Source organism: Camelus ferus, chromosome 24 (assembly GCF_009834535.1).
Source record: "Camelus ferus isolate YT-003-E chromosome 24, BCGSAC_Cfer_1.0, whole genome shotgun sequence".
Classification (NCBI taxonomy): Eukaryota; Metazoa; Chordata; class Mammalia; order Artiodactyla; family Camelidae; genus Camelus; species Camelus ferus.
The window spans coordinates 16,640,964-16,658,658 of record NC_045719.1 but is presented as its reverse complement, the minus strand read 5'-3'; the positions used below and the strand labels follow the sequence as shown (position 1 = coordinate 16,658,658).

The 17,695-nt window shown below is 42.7% G+C and overlaps 1 protein-coding gene across 18 annotated transcripts in view; it reads right to left on the bottom strand.

Moving 5' to 3' along the window:
* DTNA (dystrobrevin alpha) overlaps positions 1-17,695 on the bottom strand; it is a 293,850-nt gene that overhangs the window by 102,471 nt on the left and 173,684 nt on the right. For all 18 annotated transcript variants that reach the window (XM_032467215.1, XM_032467216.1, XM_032467214.1 and 15 more), the window contains exons 3-4: positions 10,728-10,795; positions 2,256-2,336 (exon numbers count right to left, since the gene is read on the bottom strand). In XM_032467215.1, the coding sequence (XP_032323106.1) occupies positions 2,256-2,336; positions 10,728-10,794 (148 nt within the window). In that variant the 5' untranslated portion in view covers position 10,795. The remainder of the gene's footprint in view (positions 1-2,255; positions 2,337-10,727; positions 10,796-17,695) is intronic.

Genomic DNA, 17,695 nt, shown 5'->3' with positions numbered 1-17,695 from the left:
TTCTGTTCTCACCCAGGGATGGATCAATACTGCTTTCCAAGAAAGTCACTGTCTTCTGCACTGTTTTCCAAGAGGGTCAATGAGACTCTGACATGATTCTGGATGTAGGATAAGGACGAGGGCCAGAAAAGAACAGGAAAAGGAAAAGGAGGCGCTCAAGAATGAGAAAGGGCCTTGGGCAGAGAGTAGGAGGAAGGGGATGTGGCCAACAGTGTGTGCCCTTTGTAACTTTCGCTGCCAGTTGCCAAATCAACGTGGGTCTTTTTTCCTTTCTTTTCCTTTTCCCCTTCCTTCCTCCCTCCCTCCCTTCCTCCCTCCCTTCCTTCTTTCCTTTATTTTCCTTATTATTTATTTTTGGGTTCATCCTTGCCATTTTGTAATGTCTTTTTTTTTTCATTTTCTTTTTTTTTTGTGGGGGGAGGTAATTAGGTTTATTTGTTTATTTATTTATTTTCAAATGGAGGTGCTGAGGATTGAACCCAGGACCTCGTGGGTGCTAAGCATGCGCTCTACCGCTGAGCTGTTACCCGCCCCTCCTTTGCATTTCTTTTTTTATTGAAGTGTAGTCAGTTTATGATGCTGTGTTAATTTCTGGTGCGCAGCATAGTGAGTCAGTATGCGTGCATACGTTCCTTTCCGTGCTCCTTCCCATGCCAGCTATCGGATACAGCTCCCTGTGCTATGCAGCAGGACCTTGTTGTTTATTTTATATACAGTAGTGTGTATCTGCAAAATTCCCCACCTCTACTGAAAGCAGCCTAAGGAAGGCTCTGGTGGCCAGGTTTTAAGGGGATGGCACTCCCATCCCTAATGCCTCTCCCCCAGCCTCTATTTTGAGGGCCACTGGAGTGGTAATGGGGAAAGAAAGTGGGAGGATCCCAGCACTTTTTTTATCGCTGAAAACACGGAGATTCTCCCCTTTGTTTGAACATGGGTGATGGGGGGGGGGAGGGGGGAAGGGAAGCTTTTCTTCCGTGGGAACATTTTCCTGGTCCTTTAACCCAGTCCTGGAAGGGGCTTTTATGATTTATCAATGCCCAGGACTCTGAGGACAAGGACAGATTCTTTCCCACATTAGTAGAGTTTTTCTCATTGTTTTGGAGGGTTTGGTTTAGATCCTATGAGGAGTCAAAACCCATCTTTGATATCTGACCAACCCATGTTTTTTCTCCCTTCTTGTCCTGCCCCAAACTTTAGCCCCATTTCTAGCCACTGGGCCTGGAGAATAAGCTGCAGCTTGAGGAGTAGATGCACCCTGCCCTTCCTCACAGTCGTTATTAGCTGCAAACCAAGGAGCCCTGGGGCCAGGGGGTGGGGGGAGGGGTCGGGGGAGTGGCAGTCTGCTCAGGGCCCCTGGAGGCATCTGCCTGAGACTCTGGGAGGGTGGAGATGTGGACATGTGTCCAATCCCCATGCCACAGACTCAAGAACCATGTCTATGTATTCAAGAGAATATTCTGGTTTTCATGTTTTCATTCGTCCAATACTAATTAGAAAATGAGAACAAAGTTAGTAATTTTTTATAGCAGTCAGTTTTCACAAAAGAAGAGGGTAAGTTCGTATACATGAAGTCTGAAGCAATATTTTTTTTTTCCCGGGAGAAAAGGGATGTGATAATGTGATGGAAGCACTGACCTACAGGCAGGGAATGGGAACCTGCTCACTGTGAGTCGTGACCCTGGACCTAGCTTGCTGCTTACATGAGAAAATCAGGGGAAGAGCTGAAGCCAGTTTCTCTGTTCCTTTAAGTCTTGTCTCTTGCCGTTGTCTGATGGAGGCAAAAGTAGTTAATCCTCTAATACAAAGGGCTAATTTTTATAGTTTCTGAAAGAAACTTAGATGTTTCCCAGAAACTTATAAACATTTTCCTGTATTTGTAAAGGAAATACAAATATAAAGAGGACTTAATGTTTGATATTTTATGAAGTTTTTGGAAACCACTTCAATGGCGCTGCGTTTACAATACCAAAGCTAGCAAATGGAAGAAAAACATCCATGCAGATTTAAACCATTCCAAGGGCAGGATTTTATACACTATGGCTCATCTATTCCAATACTTCGGCAGTGGAGTAATTAAGCCTTCAGAAGACTTAGGAACAGCCTTTCTACCATTGTGTACCACAGTACTCCTTTTATTGTTGTGTAAACATGTTTTTATCTATACTTGCAAGAGAGCCTACTTTTAATAAACAAAGCAACAAATATAAACTATAGGATTCATGAAGGTAATTAGTCCAGACAACTGGTATACTTACAATTGCATTTCTTCTGAACAAACCTAAGCTTGCATGCTGTTCTGTAGGTGGAGAGTCGGATACGATCCAGATCTTGAGCCCCTGAGGGGAAGAAAAACGCACACATATGGTATGCCGTGCGTGTGATAATGTGTATACATAAAACAGCCACGGATTTAACCTACACAATTTAATTTTTATTTTTATTAGGATAGAAGTTTAACAGGAAGACTTGAGGAGGTCTGTCCCGTCCTCCTCAGGTCCTGGGGAAAGAGAGCATGTGGAGCCAACACAGGATGTCAGGTTGTCAGCCATGTTTGCTGGCCAAGGGTCACCAACTCAGCCCTGTGGTGTCTGCCACTTCTGAGAACAGTCTGCTCCAGCTGTGACTTCAACAGCTAGATGAAACCAGATAGTAATCTCACCAAATCATCATTTTAAATGCACTGTGATGGGTCATTAGACCATGGCTGTGAGGTGCACGCAGGTTGAATGCTGGGCATCTTTTCTTAGTGATCTTAGGCCAGTTGGTTTTAGAAGCCTCAGTTTTTTCATCCGGAAGATGGGTCTGATGATAATACCACTGCTTATTTCACAGGGTTGTTGTCAGGATAAATGAGTGACTATAACCTAACGTGCTGGGAACGCTGCCTGGCACACAGTCAGTGCTATAGAAGTGAGCCAGGCTGGGTCCTGGGACCCTGGGCTGCAATGCTTGCACTGGGACAGATGTCTCCTTGAGCAACAAAATACAAAGAAACTACTATAAGGGACTAAAAATAACTGCGGTGCCTGCAGTCGGGTGAGTTATGAACAACAAGATACAAAATAACCAAAAACCTAACTGCCACTTCCGAGATGTCAGGAGCAGAAGCAGGGACTGTACATGACCCCTGCACACTGGACCAGCAAGGCGGTGGGCTGACCACCTAAGCCACCCCTCCAGCCCGACCCCTGGACCTGTCCCTACCCCCACCCTATTTAAGGGATCAGTTCGCCCCCTCACTTAGGGAGGGAGCAGGGCACCTGTTACTTGTTTTCGCTCCCTCCTGCTGCAGCACAAGTCCCAGAAAAGCCTTGCCTGAATTTCTCATCTGGCCTCTTATCAATTTCTATTGATTAAGGAGACCAAGAACCCTGGTTGGGAACATAAGTGCTCATTATTACGACTCGTGTCTATCCTGCAAAGCTTCCAGTCACTCTCAGAGGAGAGTCCTTTATGAAAACAACCACTGTTCTTTCTGACGCTGTGGCCTCCCCCTCCTCACATGCAGGAACACATTCCCCGTATTTTTGAACTACTTTCCTCATTCCACTCGTCCACTCCAAACCCAGCGTGGCTTTTGCCGCCCACGGCATCAGGTCTGAATGTTCCACTCAGAATCCAAGCCCTCCGCAGGCTCTTGCCCTCCCACCTCCCCAACAATACTTCCCACTGCTCTCTACCCTGGAACCTCTGCCAGACTCAGGCCTTGCAGTCCCTCCCAGGTGGGCTGCTTGTCACATCCACACCTGACGTCCTGGTGATGCTCGCCGCCTCCTCTGAACGGGCTCACCTCTAGACTGTGTCTGGAACGTAGTAAGCTTTCAGCAAATGTCTGTTCTTCTCCACTTCTAAATATTTGGCTTTCTTCAAGCCCGTGTTTATGATTCCCAACAGACAGGAAGGCACATAGCTATATTTTGACATGTATCGAACTTTCTCTTTACCAGGAAAAGCGCTGCAGAAATGCTTCAGAATAGAATTAGGGTAGCAAGTACGTGAACGGGCCTTGAAATAGTAACATTAGGAGGCCAGTTAAGTGCTTTCCTAATGAAACTCAGGATCAGTTAGCAAGTGTCCCTCACTGAGTGCATCTATCAATCTCTCAACTCAAGCTAATCTCTTTAGATTTATTTAAAAATACTATCAATACTCCTATTACTTTATGGTTTTATGAGGCAGATCATTAAACATTCATTCTTATGAGAGTTTATTACTTGACAAACAGGTTCATTGATACCGAGCACTTGAAGGATCAAAGAGGTAGGACCTCACCCAATGCAGGAATTTGCCTCAACACGTTCTTAACAGGTGGACATTTAGTCAACAGCCATCCTATGAGATTATTCCCATTGACAGGGATGATTATAACTTAGGGAAAATACATGAGCTTTCAAGTCAGTAAACATTAACCTTTCACCTCCTAGTTGTGTGAACTCTTGACAAGTTTTTACTTTGGGTCTGATTTCTTTTTATTTTGCGGTGGTGGAGGGGAGGTAATTAGGTTTATGTATTTACTAATCATTATTATTTATTTAATGGAGGGACTGGGGATCGAACCCACGACCCTGTGATGCTGAGCATGCGCTCTACCACTGAGCTGTGCCCTCCCCACTGCCCCGATTCCTTTATGTGTGAAATGTGGATAACCGTACCAACCTCATCAGCTGGTAACCTCTGTAGCTGGTACCCAGTGAGCATTTAATAGCAGGTGGGCCTCCTTCAAAGGTTTCCGGGGCCATTTTTGAGGAACAGTAAGTGATAGAAATTTCTTTTATATCTCTGGGCTTTAATTTGCTTCCCTTGGGGGCAGGTATAGCTCAGTGATACAGCGCATGCTTAGCATGCATGAGGTCCTGGGTTCAATCCCCAGTACCTCCACTAAAATAAATAAATAAACCTAATTACCAGCCTAAAAAAATTGCTTCCCTGTAACTTCAATCCATTTGATCTGGTTTCCCTTCTGGAGCCACATAATCTTTTTTCCCTGCCAGTTGATAATTTGTTTCTTAAAGATTGGGGAGCAACTGTTGGGATCATTGTTAGCATCTTCATCAATATCCAAAGATTAAGCACCAAGGTCCCTGCCATCACGGAGTTTAATGTCCAATGAGAAGGTCACTTCTCTTTGAGTTTTTTAGGTTGAAGACGTCCAACTCCAAAGCCATTTCAAGGACAATGTCTACCACAGAGCATGCACACAGTGGGCTTCAGTCCATGGACGTTGCTAAGACTATTATTCTTATCATCAGACAGGGTTTTGAGAGATCCTGGTCTATGGCTGGCTATTATCTGCTTGAAATGTGACACACAAAATGAGCCCAAAAGCCACAGCTATGGCCTCACCTGTACAGAATGCAGAGAAAGTAATTTTAACCACCACTGATAAGGACACTTACTGATGCAATTTTTTTCAGAGCTGGCTCATTCTCCTGATTCTTATTAAGCTTGCAGTTCATTATAAAGCTGGTTTTAAAAAACCAGATGCACTTATATTAAGTCAAACCTTTTCTATTTTCCATTAAAGTGCCTACTGGGATGCTAAAAGTAGGATTTTTTAATTTGGTTAGTTTCTTTCACTTTTTAGCTCATGCTTCTAAGCTTCCTGATATTTTAAACAATTTGGATCTTGTCACTGGCATTTCAAAGGACCTTCCCAGTTTCATGTCCTCTGCCAACCTAAGAGGCCATGTGGGAAATGAGCTCTCCAGGGTGCCTGATTACCAGAGACACAGAGAATATCAGAAATACACAAACGCTAAATCCACCTTTTCCGCCAGATGAGGATGCAGTTTGAATGATGCTGAGTTTGGCTCAATCATCAGAAGAGTCTCAACATCTGTAAATAATCCTTTAAAAGAAGATTTTAGGAACCACAGATAATTTGTGTAAGTCTTTGACAATAATGGTTTAAGCTCTAGGTCTAAAAGAACTGTGATGCAGCATACAATTAACTTTTCTCAGTTTCAGCCAGACCTCATTCTCTGAGAGAAAGCGTGGATTCTCTGCTCCTCCCTCTCCTAGAGGTCGCAGGGGGCATTTGGCCAAGGTGCACTTCTCTGGGATGCAGTAAAGAGGGACGCAGAAATGATGGTTAGGGTCAGGAGCACACTGACTGCTCTCCTCTGCTTGTTGACCGTGTGGACTGAACCGACCCTCTGCTTTGTTCAAGCACCAGGACGGGGTCTGGAGGTCTGTTGATATTTCCTATTTGTGAAAGTTCTTCCTGGCAGAGGATAAAACCCCTGAACATAAAAAGGGAAGTGGAGAGCAATGAAGTTTAGCTTTCCAGATACAGCAGCGCACTGCCCGTATGGACAACCTTAAGTGGCCACTACGGAATCCCTAATGAGTTCTGGGACAAAAAAAAAAACAAAAACAAAACAAAAAACAAAAAACAAAAAAATTGAGCTGAGATGGGCCACGCAGGTTCTTGCTCAACTTATTCATCTTGTTTAAAATAAGTTTCTTTGTCTCTGGCCCAAGAAATCATGATCTTAATTCAGTTTTACATGTGTGGTCTCTTCTTGAAAGTCTGTACGTTCATAGTCGGGCTTGAGAGTAGCTGCATGTCTTCTGTGGAAATACTGGAGGCAGCAGGCTTGGCCGGACACTGGCTGTGTTATGACGGCAGTCGGTGGGGATAATGGTGGGTCCACCTCAAGCTGCTTTCTCAGCAGAAGCTTTGACAGTGAGGAGGCAAGTCTGGAAGGGACACTGACTTAACGTGCCAAAGATCCTGAATCAGCTGGTTCACGAGAACACGGGAAGTGGCTTTGAAGGACTCCTTGAACACTTGAGAGCCACAACCGTAACGGTGAAGCCTTGAGAAAAAGTCAAATTGTAAAGGGAGAGAATTGCTCAGGAATAAAACTTTGGTTAAAATCTGGCTTCCAGGGGGTTTGGAAGCTACCAAGAGACAGAAAAAGAGAAGGTGGTCAGAAACAGCAGGAAACTGGACCCCGGTGGTGACACAAGGGAGAATTTCCAGGATGGTGACCCACGTTGTGGACATCTTCAAGATGCTGAAGACCATGAAGAAGGGAGATGCGAGTGAAAACAGAACCTGGATCCACCATGGCCTGAGGGTGCGGCCACTCATGCCATTTCCCCGAATTTTTGAAATCTGTTTTCTTGCAACTCATCGTGTGCATTGCAAAATCATGCTCTAGGCGCCATTCCAACTATGCACATGCTGACTGCGCTCAGCATTCTGGGGGGCTGTCTGCCTTGGAACCCTTCAGCAAGTGTTTGTTGAGGACCTCCATTTGCCTCCCTTTGATTTCTGGTCCCTCCTCCACTCTGCTTTCTCCACATGACCTTCTTCATCTTCTTATGCAGTTTTCTATGCTCTGACAGAGTTTTCCAATCACGTTCCTTCTGTTCGAACCGACCTATCCTGTGCCCTGAGGCTTTTAAAGCCACGTGAATTCAGCATCTCAGGTGAATGGGTTTGAAGAGGGAGGTAGGGTCTATCTGTCAGGAGGCGTTCCTGTGAGTGATTGACACGGACATGTCCACAAGTAAGCGTCACACGAAGTGGAGGAGATGTGCACCGAGCAGAAAAACAGAGAAGACAGCGAGCTTGAGTCCGAGAACAAACTATTTGTTCTGCTGAAAGCCAGTCTGATAGACTTACTTGAGCTGACAAACTTTGATGACTGAAAAGGGCAAGGTGAGGGGTCTTTTCAGCTTTAATTGAAGGTACTAAATAAATTGATAATTAGTGCATTATACCAGGGGGGAAATTTTTGGCTGAGGGCAACTTGCCCCAAATTTCTTTAATCAAGGTATGTGGCCACAGAGGTTTTCTTGTTTTGTTAAGTTCTTTTTGGCTGATTCATGAGTCCATGCTTCTTAATTTTGTTTCTTTGTCTTTTTTGTTTATTTGGCTTCTGCTGCTTGTGGTTCTGAGCTCAGAGTAGATGCTTAACACGTACATGTGCTGCAATCACCTGAATTAGCCAAAATTTCCTATCAATTGTTCTTCTTATTAATTGTTACTCTGTTCTGTGTGTTCTCCGCTCAGCATGACTAAACTTTAGACAGGTTTCTCCTGACTCTAGGTCTTCAGCCTCCCTTTTCTTAGAACACTTACATTAGAACACTTGCCTTTGTAAATTCTTTGCCCCTTTAAAGATGTAAAACCTCCCAGCCTTTCGCCAGTTTCACAACCCAGGAATCTTTCTCAAGGACTGGGAGCCATTCCTGGGAAATGCAATCATTGAAGGCAGCCTCCTAGTCTCTGTGGGAGGCTAGGAGCCTAACTTCCTAATCGTGACAACTGGTTGACACAGTTCACCAACTTCCCATCTGACATCCTTCAGCACTTTGCTCTAGCTCACCCCAGTGCTTAAAAACCCTCCCGACTTTTGTTCCAGCAGAGGTGAGTTCAGTCTTTCTCCCCTCTCCCAACAGTCTTGAATAACGTCTTCCCTGCCTTCTTAACGCCCCCACGTGGCATTTTTCTTTGACGTTTGTAATTTCCAAAACAAATGATCTTTTTGGCACTTTCCTTCGATGTTTAAAAAAAGCACTTCTTCTAGGTAATACTTAGCTGACCAGATTTATAAGTTCCTCCTATGTTTCCAGTTCCCTGTCCAGACATCCCAGACTCCTGGAAGAAATGACTTTCCAAGTTTCGATGTCAGTCTTCTCTGGTAACAGTTTTCTTGTCCTTCTTTGGTGCTGATAGAGCTGGGGTGACCCATATATTTTTCAAATATTTAACACGTTCTTTTTATGAGATTACCTTTTTCTTTCGTATGACAGTTAATCAAAGTCAGTTTCTTCCTTTGAAATCAGCCAACTGTTTTATCTGGCAGGGTTCCACTTACTGTGGACACGCCCTGTTCAGTGTGAGTCCTAACACGATTGCTCACTAATGGATTGTCAAGGTCAGATGTGTTTACTTGGCTTGGAAGAAGGGAAGAAAGGAAGAAAGACACATGCTTACCTATTCTGACCACTAATCAGGAGAACTCAAAATGATTTAATAAGCTGCATGACCTCCCTGAAAAGTTTCCATGAAAAGGTTAAGTTCCATTTTGGGAAATGAAGGCACCCTTTTCCTAAGTCACTCTCCCTTGAAAACGTTAGCGCTTTTCTGTTTCTATGGCTATAAAACTTACATTGCTCTTCCTTTGAGTTGGACAGATTTCATTCCCAAGACATTTGTGACACCTGTATTTTGTCTGTGTCAATTTTGCACCGAGTGCAGAAGAAGCTGGGATAATGTACTCAAATTCAGACACATGTTTACAAAATCACAACCTAAGCCCATTTTTAGAATTCTTACAGTCTGTTGGCTGATTCAGGCTTTAATGTAACGATGATGAAGTCAAAGATTTCTCCTAAGATTTTATTGCTTTTTTTATGCTAAATATTAATATATTTTTTCCTTTTCTGACAAAACACTGGCCTGTGAGAAACATGACACTTGGCTATTCAGTCTAAGAATCTAGGTATGGGAAGAGACCTGGGCTGCTTTGAGCCTTGGTTAGCTGGGCAGGCGGTAATTAGGTTCCTTCCTCTGTTAGATCTGTCTCAACAAAGGCAACACTTCCAGGTGTGCGGTCTGGCCAGAAGCGAAGCTACAGGGCCAGACATGGCCTAGGAAATTGGAAGGTCATGGCTGAAACTCTCACAGGCACTTCAGACATGTTTCTAAAAGTGGAAAATGCAAGGAGCATGATTGAAATTCCTCACATCAATTTTAATTTTCTTTCCTCTTTGTTAGTTCTAACGCTGCCTTGGTGCCTCTAGATTATTCGGAAATGATAAAGGAAACTGTGAATCGTATTATCTGGGGTTTTCCTTTATCTGCTCCGACCCTCCTTCTTGCCAATCAGTTCCAATCTTCAGTAGAAACCTAATTTTGTCTCTTGCCTTCTCAGAGTGAAAGGCTTACAACTCACTCCTGTTCATCTTCCTTCCTTTCGCAGGGAAGGAGAGATAAAAAGACAATATGAGAATCGTACTTTTTCCTTCATAACATTGAATTTGAGATGTGTGTTTCTCCCCCAATGTCAAGTTCTTCTTCCTCATGAATAAGAAAAATGGTCTGTAAGGAGATCCGACCACCCAATTACTTACACAGCAACCTCACATTTACATAAACCAACAACCTTTATTTAATGAGTTCTCTGTTGGAGTCAATCAATAGAATCTTGGTTTGGTTTTCCTCGTATAGCAGGTCACCTCCAAGCTCTGTTAAACTTTTGTTTTCCTTTTCACTTTTTAGAAACTAGTTTGCGGGGCAGATTCTCCCCCTCTGCATGAAGTTCAAGTGACAGCTTATATAGTTTGGTTTGCTACTCACACCGGATTGCTCTTTGCCATATGAACACATGACATCACTTTACAGGGAAGACATTCAATGATTCATTTAAAAAATTTTATCTAGTGCCTACGATGTGCCAGGCGCTGTGGTAGTGCAGGGAGATGAACAGAGACTTTGAAGCGTTAAATAGTGTTTACTAAGTGTCCGTGTGTGTATGGATACATTTAGGTCCACGAACCTTTTTCTTTCATATAAGACATACAGTCCTAATAACAAATTATGGTGATTAACTGAATAATTTAATTCTTACCTAAGAGGAGGCAAGAATGCCCAAATGTACATTTTATGTAACTAATTTGGGATTTTAAGGCAAAGTACAAATGCCATAAGGAGTAAGTTGCTATTTCCAGCTTTTTTGCGAGAACTCAGTGGACATTTCTGTACTCACTCATCTCTGCAAACAGCTGTCTTCTTTCTGCCATGGTATTTCCTCTTTTCCCACTATCTTCGATCATTCTATGAGACAAAATGTTGAGAACGTGTATTAGCCTCTTGCTAGTGAGGCAAACAGTCATTCCCCTGTAAACACGTTTGCTGTAATGATGCCACAAACTATTTAAAACTGCATATTCAAAAAAAAAAGAATAGCTTTCCTTTGACTAACTTAAATGCTTGTACATATTTTCCATATATAATGTTGTTGTAGTTGTTGAAGGGGGTATAACATTTTTATTTTTTTAACTCACAAATAACCACAAAAGTATCCTGCCAGGTGCTTAGCTTTCCATCGCCCTAGTTAATCACACCATTGTCTGCAAAGGAACTATTTCAAAAATACTATGAAAATGCCAACAGTTAAAACAGAGAATAAAGAAATGATTAAAAAATTAAAATTTGACTCGAAGAAAAAGAAAATAATGAGAAAGTTCATGGAAAAGCTGCTTAGCTCAATAGAGGGTTTGGGCTAAATATTAAGTGTTTTACAGGTTGATGGAGTTGACTTTTTTGTTATATCTAGTTAAACTTTAAAAGTTTTCTTTCATATCATATTTACATATATATATATATATATATATATATATCTCATTACGTTTTGATCCAGGCATGGTAAACAGAAGGCATAGCTGACTTTTTTGCTCAGAAGTAGAGTTGAGGCAACAGAGAGGTAGGGGATAGGACCAGATGTTCCTGCATCTGTCTATATGTTGCAACAAGATGAAAAGAACCATCAAAAATAAATCACAAGGATGGCAGGTCGGAAAGCTCTGACTGAAAACGTCAGGGAGGTGAAGACTGGCTTGTGAACTCGAGGCGCTTACTGCCTGTACTACGCACTTGGTACCGTCCGTGACATCTCTTTTTCTAGGTGACTTTTTGTATGTCTCTGTGAGGTGTTTAGGGGCAGTGACTTGGAAAATTTTAAATTCTTCACAGTGTCTGGCCAAATCCAATCAACAAATACTATGTCCAGGTAGTACTTACTGACCAAACGAATAAAACAGAAAAGAAAGAGGAAGGAGAGAGGAAAGAAAAAAATTTTCTTTCCTTGAAATGGATTTTTAATTATATTTTCAAAAACTGACTCACATAGTACCTCCATCAAAAAAAATTAAAATAAATAAGTAATTAAACCTAATTAACTTCCTCTGCACCCCCCCAAAAAAAACTAAAAAAAAAGAAAGAAAGAAAGAAAGAAATTCTAAATAAAAAAAACTCACTTCCAGAAGAGTGAAATTCCAATTCTGTTAGTTTCAGAGATTAATTTGACATGAGAGAAATCAATTTATATATATTTTTTATAATATAGGACTATGCATTTTAAAGCAAAATCTTGTCCCATGAAATAGAAGGTAAAAAACACACAGACCACTGATGTCACCTTCTGGTCTATTCATGCCTGTTTTTGGCTATTAACTCATAAAAGAACCGTCATTAGTGACACAATAGGTATTAATTCTCCCTTCTAAGTAAAATGTGTACCTTATGAGGAAAAGAAAGAAAAAACTCAGTGGTGTGAAATAATGGAAAGCCTGGAATATAATTACAAATATAAGAGGAAAAATAGCACACCTCTCGTTTTACCCCCAAAGTTTTCCGGGAAGCAGCACCGTTAGATAAAATGGAGAATGTTCATGTATTCTCCAGTCATAATAGGAAGAAATAGGGGAGGCTAGTTTACAGCTTACGCTGATTCCATACAGGGACTTGTGGATGAAGTAAAGCTCAGGAATCAGAGAGGTAAGCAGCATCACTGAGAGCTCCTCACTTTCCAATTTAACGCTGACCAATGGGACTTGAGAGACACCACGCCTGACTCCATTCTCCTTGCTTTAGAAAGAGAGACGAGCACAGATTTCCGTAGGGGAAGGATGGGGCGCTTTTACCGAGAGCCATTTTACTCCTGAAATTGTCAAGAAGCTCGGCTTTGTCATGAATTTCAGTATAACAATAACTGCTCAAAGTCACATGGAGGAGTGAGGGGGAAGAGAACCCATCTGGGATCATACTAATGTCACCCAGGTGTGTGACTCACCAACAGGCTTAATTTGGTCCGTTCCTATTGCTCCTTCCTGTCGACACGGCACTTAACTCAGAATTTACCAGAGGATCGCATACATGTCCAAAGAGCACAAAGAACGAACAAGGACAGAAAATCGATGAGCCTCGTCAGATGTTTCTTTCACTAGAGCTCAGCCCCACGAATTACACAGGGTGTGTGTTGTTTTCACTTATGAAATGAATCCACCCTTTCATTTACTTCAGAAATATTTATACTGTAGCTATAATTTGACAGTCTGCCAGCTCCTGTAGATTCAAAGATGAATGAGACATGATCCATTCCCTCAAGAAGCTCACAGTCCAGAAGGAGAAACAGATAATTCTAACTCGGTGTAATATGTGCAATCATGACAGTATGTACTGCTGGATATGGCAGTTTACCTCTAGGGAGAGCTGAAAGAGACAGGAAAGAGAGGGTGACTCTGGAGCAGAGTTTTAAAGGGTGAACAGGAATTTCCTAGATAGAAAAGAGTAGAGGAAAGGTAACCATACAAAGCGTCATGAAAAAACCGCAGAGCTTGCAAAAGGGAGGATGGTGCATTTGGGAACTGGGAATAGCTCAGTATCACCGAGTGCATGTGGGAGTGGGGACATTGGAGAGGTGAACAGGCATCAGATCTAGAGAGCCTTATTTATCAGGTCTAGACAGGATAGGCCTTTCCGCCAGGAGGCTGGGTGCCATTCAAGATTGAAGGAGGAAATTAATGTGTACAGACATTGGTTTTGGTAAGACTGCCCAGCATGCTGAGTGGAGGAAATATTGGGTAGGCAAGAGGGAAGGGGGTGGGAACCCATAAGTTAGGGAAGAGTCCAGTTCACTGAATACTTCTGTGATTCAGGAGTGGGAATAAAAGGTCTCATGCGGAAGGACTGACACATTCAGTAGGGCTTGGTGATTGGCAGGTCACGGGGAGAAGGGCAGAGGTGAGGATTCAGCGTTTGCTTTTCCACAGCACTTCACACGCATCAGGGAACAATCTGCTGTCCTCATGGCAATAATGAGTGTGTAGGAGGTGAGGTCACCAAGTCATCCTTCTCCCAGCTTAGTCACTAAAAGAGGCTGCAAATTGGACAGGGAGGGCCCCTATATGTGAGGGAGGGATGAAATAATAGAGTAGAACAGGGTGAGAACAAGCAAGACCCAAAGAATAAACCCACCTGTAGGGCATTTCATTTTGGCACAGGGAAGAGAAGTTCACAATGAAACAGCATGTCCTTCACAACATGTCTTTAACATCATTCATAATATACGTACATTTCTATTGCATATGACATAGAAGACATTTTAAAGGTAGAAGCTTAAACTCATGGCACCTGACATTTGTATAACTTTCTGAAGATTATAAAGTGCTTTCCTCTATAACCTGATGAGGAGGCTGGAGAGATTTTATTTCAAATTATAACCAAAGAACTTGAGACTCAGGCAGATGAAGTGGCTGCCCTGACTTCCACCCCCCCCCCCCAAAAAAAACATAGAGCATTTTCTGGCAGGGCAGGAAACTGAGTTCATTTTTCTGCTTTTAATTTTTAAATTCCTCAGCTAGTATGGGTTCTAATCACCAGTAATCTTATTCCAGCTGCCACCGTTCCATACAAATTAAGATTTTTCTGAACCTGGTAAACTCCAAAGAAGTTGACAGAGGCTGGGAATTAACAGGCCAAAAGAAGACGAGAGAGGGAGGGGCCACAGCTCAAAGGTCACTGAGAAACTCCTCTGGAGGCTACTTCTTAATGGAATCTCCCCATTTTAAAACACTGTTGTACTGAAAATTATCAGAGGTTTATACTATTCCCGGTGTCCAGATTTATGTAAACTCAGACACACACAAACACACCAACTCACACACTGATTCACACTCTCACGTTTTAAATCCACAAAAGCTGACAGCGTTTTTTAGAAACGTGGGGCTCTGCTTTGCTTCTGCTCCACATCCGCGAACACTCACGACTTGCGGGTTTCGTGCTGAGTATGACGAGGCTCTTCCCGTGTTTTATGTCCCTCCGCTCTGCTCCAGGTGGTTGACAGGAAGGCGCTGGGTTCGGCAACCGCTGTAATCCCCAAAGTTAATAACTGTGATGAAGGCCAGGACAAGCTCCTTTCCCCCTTTAATTGATTTACTGGTGGCATATAAATGCGTGTTTCCATTTCTGTTAAAGAAAGAGGCCTCTCGGGATTAGGCCAAGCTGGTGGAGAAGGACCTTGAACTCACCTCCTCTCATGAGCACACCACAGTCACCACTCACTGCTAAACAAGCATCGATAAAAAGGGCATCTACTGAAAATCATCTCCCACAACCAAAGGCATAAGGAAGGAACCATAACGAGATGGTAGGAGCGATGCAATAGCTATATAATCAAATCCCATACCCGCTGGTGGGCGACCCACAGACTGGAGAATCATTATATTGCTGAGGTTCCCCCCCAGGAGTGAGGGTGCTAAGCCCCATGTCAGGGCCCCCAGCCCGGGGGTCCGGCGATGGGAACATTTACAGTAGTCAAGACCTGGAAGCAACCTAAATGTCCATCGACAGGTGAATGGACAGAGAAGATGTGATATACATTATGTATGCATATAATGGTATATTACTCAGCCATAAAAAGAATGCAGCAACGTGGATGGACCTAGGGATTATCTCTACTAAGTGAAGTAAGTCAGAGAAAGACAAATATCATACGATAGCGCTTGTATGTGGATCTAAAAAAAATGATTCAAATGAACTTACTACAAAACAGAAATAGACTCACACACATAGAAAACAACCTTATGGTTACAAAGGGGAAAAGGGCGGGAAGGGATAAATTAGGAGCTTGGGATTAACATATACATACTACTATATATAAAATAGATAACCAACTAGGACCTACTGCAGAGCACAGGGAACTATATTCAATATCTTGTAACAATGGAAAAGAATCTGAGAAAGAATATATATATATATATATATATAAAACTGAATCATTTTGCTGTACACCTGAAACTAACACAACATTGTAAATCAACTAGACTGCAATACACTTTTTTTTTTTTTGCAGGGGGTTCATTGATTTATTTTTTTCATAGAGGTACTGGGGATTGAACCCAGGACCTCAAACACATGCTAAGCATGTACTCTACTACTTGAGCTATACCCTCCCTCTAACTATACTGCAATAAAAAAATTAATTAATTAAAAAAAAGAACGAGGCCTCTGATAGGGCTTTCTTTGATTATGCTAACCTCTGGCAATATAATAAAAAAGTATTTGGAGCTCTTTCCTGAGGCTAAGTACCACTGCATTTGCTTTTACTTCCTAGTCCTTTATCTGGATGAGCCCCTGACAGTAGGGAAGTGCTGTTACTAAAAAAATGGCTACGTTGAGTTTCTGACTTTGCCTTTTACTTTAAGCATCATCTTCTGCTCTTGGAACTTGAGCCTTGTTTCTGGAGGGCGAGGGGCGTGAGCTCACTATTTCTGTGTCCTGAGCAAGCTGGATTTGTTATCAGGGATTCGCTCTTCCCTCAAAAGTATCCACCCTTGTGGTTCTCAGCTGCGGCTGTCCATCACTCCAGCCTGGAGACTTTTATCAAAAACACAAACACTACCTGGATCTACTGACTGTGGGGTTGGAGCCGGGCATCTGTGCTTTATAAAAAGCACCACAGTTGCTCCTGACACACAGCCAGATTTGAACTAGACAGAGGACAGAGTTTGACCGTGAACTTAACCGCACAACACGAGGTGGGAATTCTTATGTTGCGTTGTAATACGTTTCTCCAGCTTGTAAGACCCACTTTAAAATGTCCTTTGAACCAAGGGAGGAGACAATTAATTCTTTGGGGGCTGTACATACACAAAATATATATACATACATTGATATGAGTACCTGATGAGGCAAACTTTAAGAAACAGAAAATGCCGTTAAAAAGTGAGAGACCCATTTTTATCCAGAAAAGAACTATTATCATTGGTACTTTCAAGTCAGGAAGGAACCTGCTGTTCTGGGGTAAGAGTGCACAAGACGTTTAGGGACATTTGGTTTTGTCTGACTTCATTGACTTGGTAACGAGGCTAGGACTTCTGCTCCATAGCAGCTGCTATCTCCCTCACCTCCTCCTTCCTATTAGTGAGGGTTTGAAGATTGTAGAGCAGGGCTGGGAGCAACTTGGCGTGGTTGAAAAGAAGCCTTTTGGGAGGAAGATGATAAAAATTTGGACTTTGTCATGCGAGGTTCAAAGTTGTTAGAATGTCTCGGAAGGACTGGGGAGCCCTGCCTAAGAGCTTGAGCAAAAGGACCCCAAGGGTCCCTGGGGGAGACAACCCTAAGGAAGGGGCCATCTGTACTGCTGCCTCCAGCAGCGCACTGGGACCTAAGATTTTTCAGAGCACCGTGTTTTACCCAATCTGATGTGACTGTGGGACGACGGTTGTGTGTGTGTGTACAGGCACATGTGTGTGTTTGCATCGGTATTTCTCAGCGTTACATGTACAGGTCCACTTGGTCACGGTGGAACTATGGCTGACCCTAAACACTGGAGTCAGAGTCTTCCCTGCTCTTCTGCTGGGATTGCCAAGTTCTTAACTTCTCTGCCGGGCAGGGTGGGGAGCAGGTGTTAGGAAAGGACTGCCTTCTGATTGTTTGGAGTCTTCTTGATTCACTGTAGGATGTCACTGTTCATAAACATAGCTCTGCTTCTTTTCCCTACATATCTAATAAATGAAAACAAATAAAAAAATAAAAGCCCCCTCTCCCATAATTACAAGGCAAGTTTTCATTAATCTTGCAAACAGGACAACCCCAAATTTTTGAGGTTTTAGATTTTTGAGCCCCACTTATCTCATTACAGTAGGATTAGACTATATATATTATATACTATAT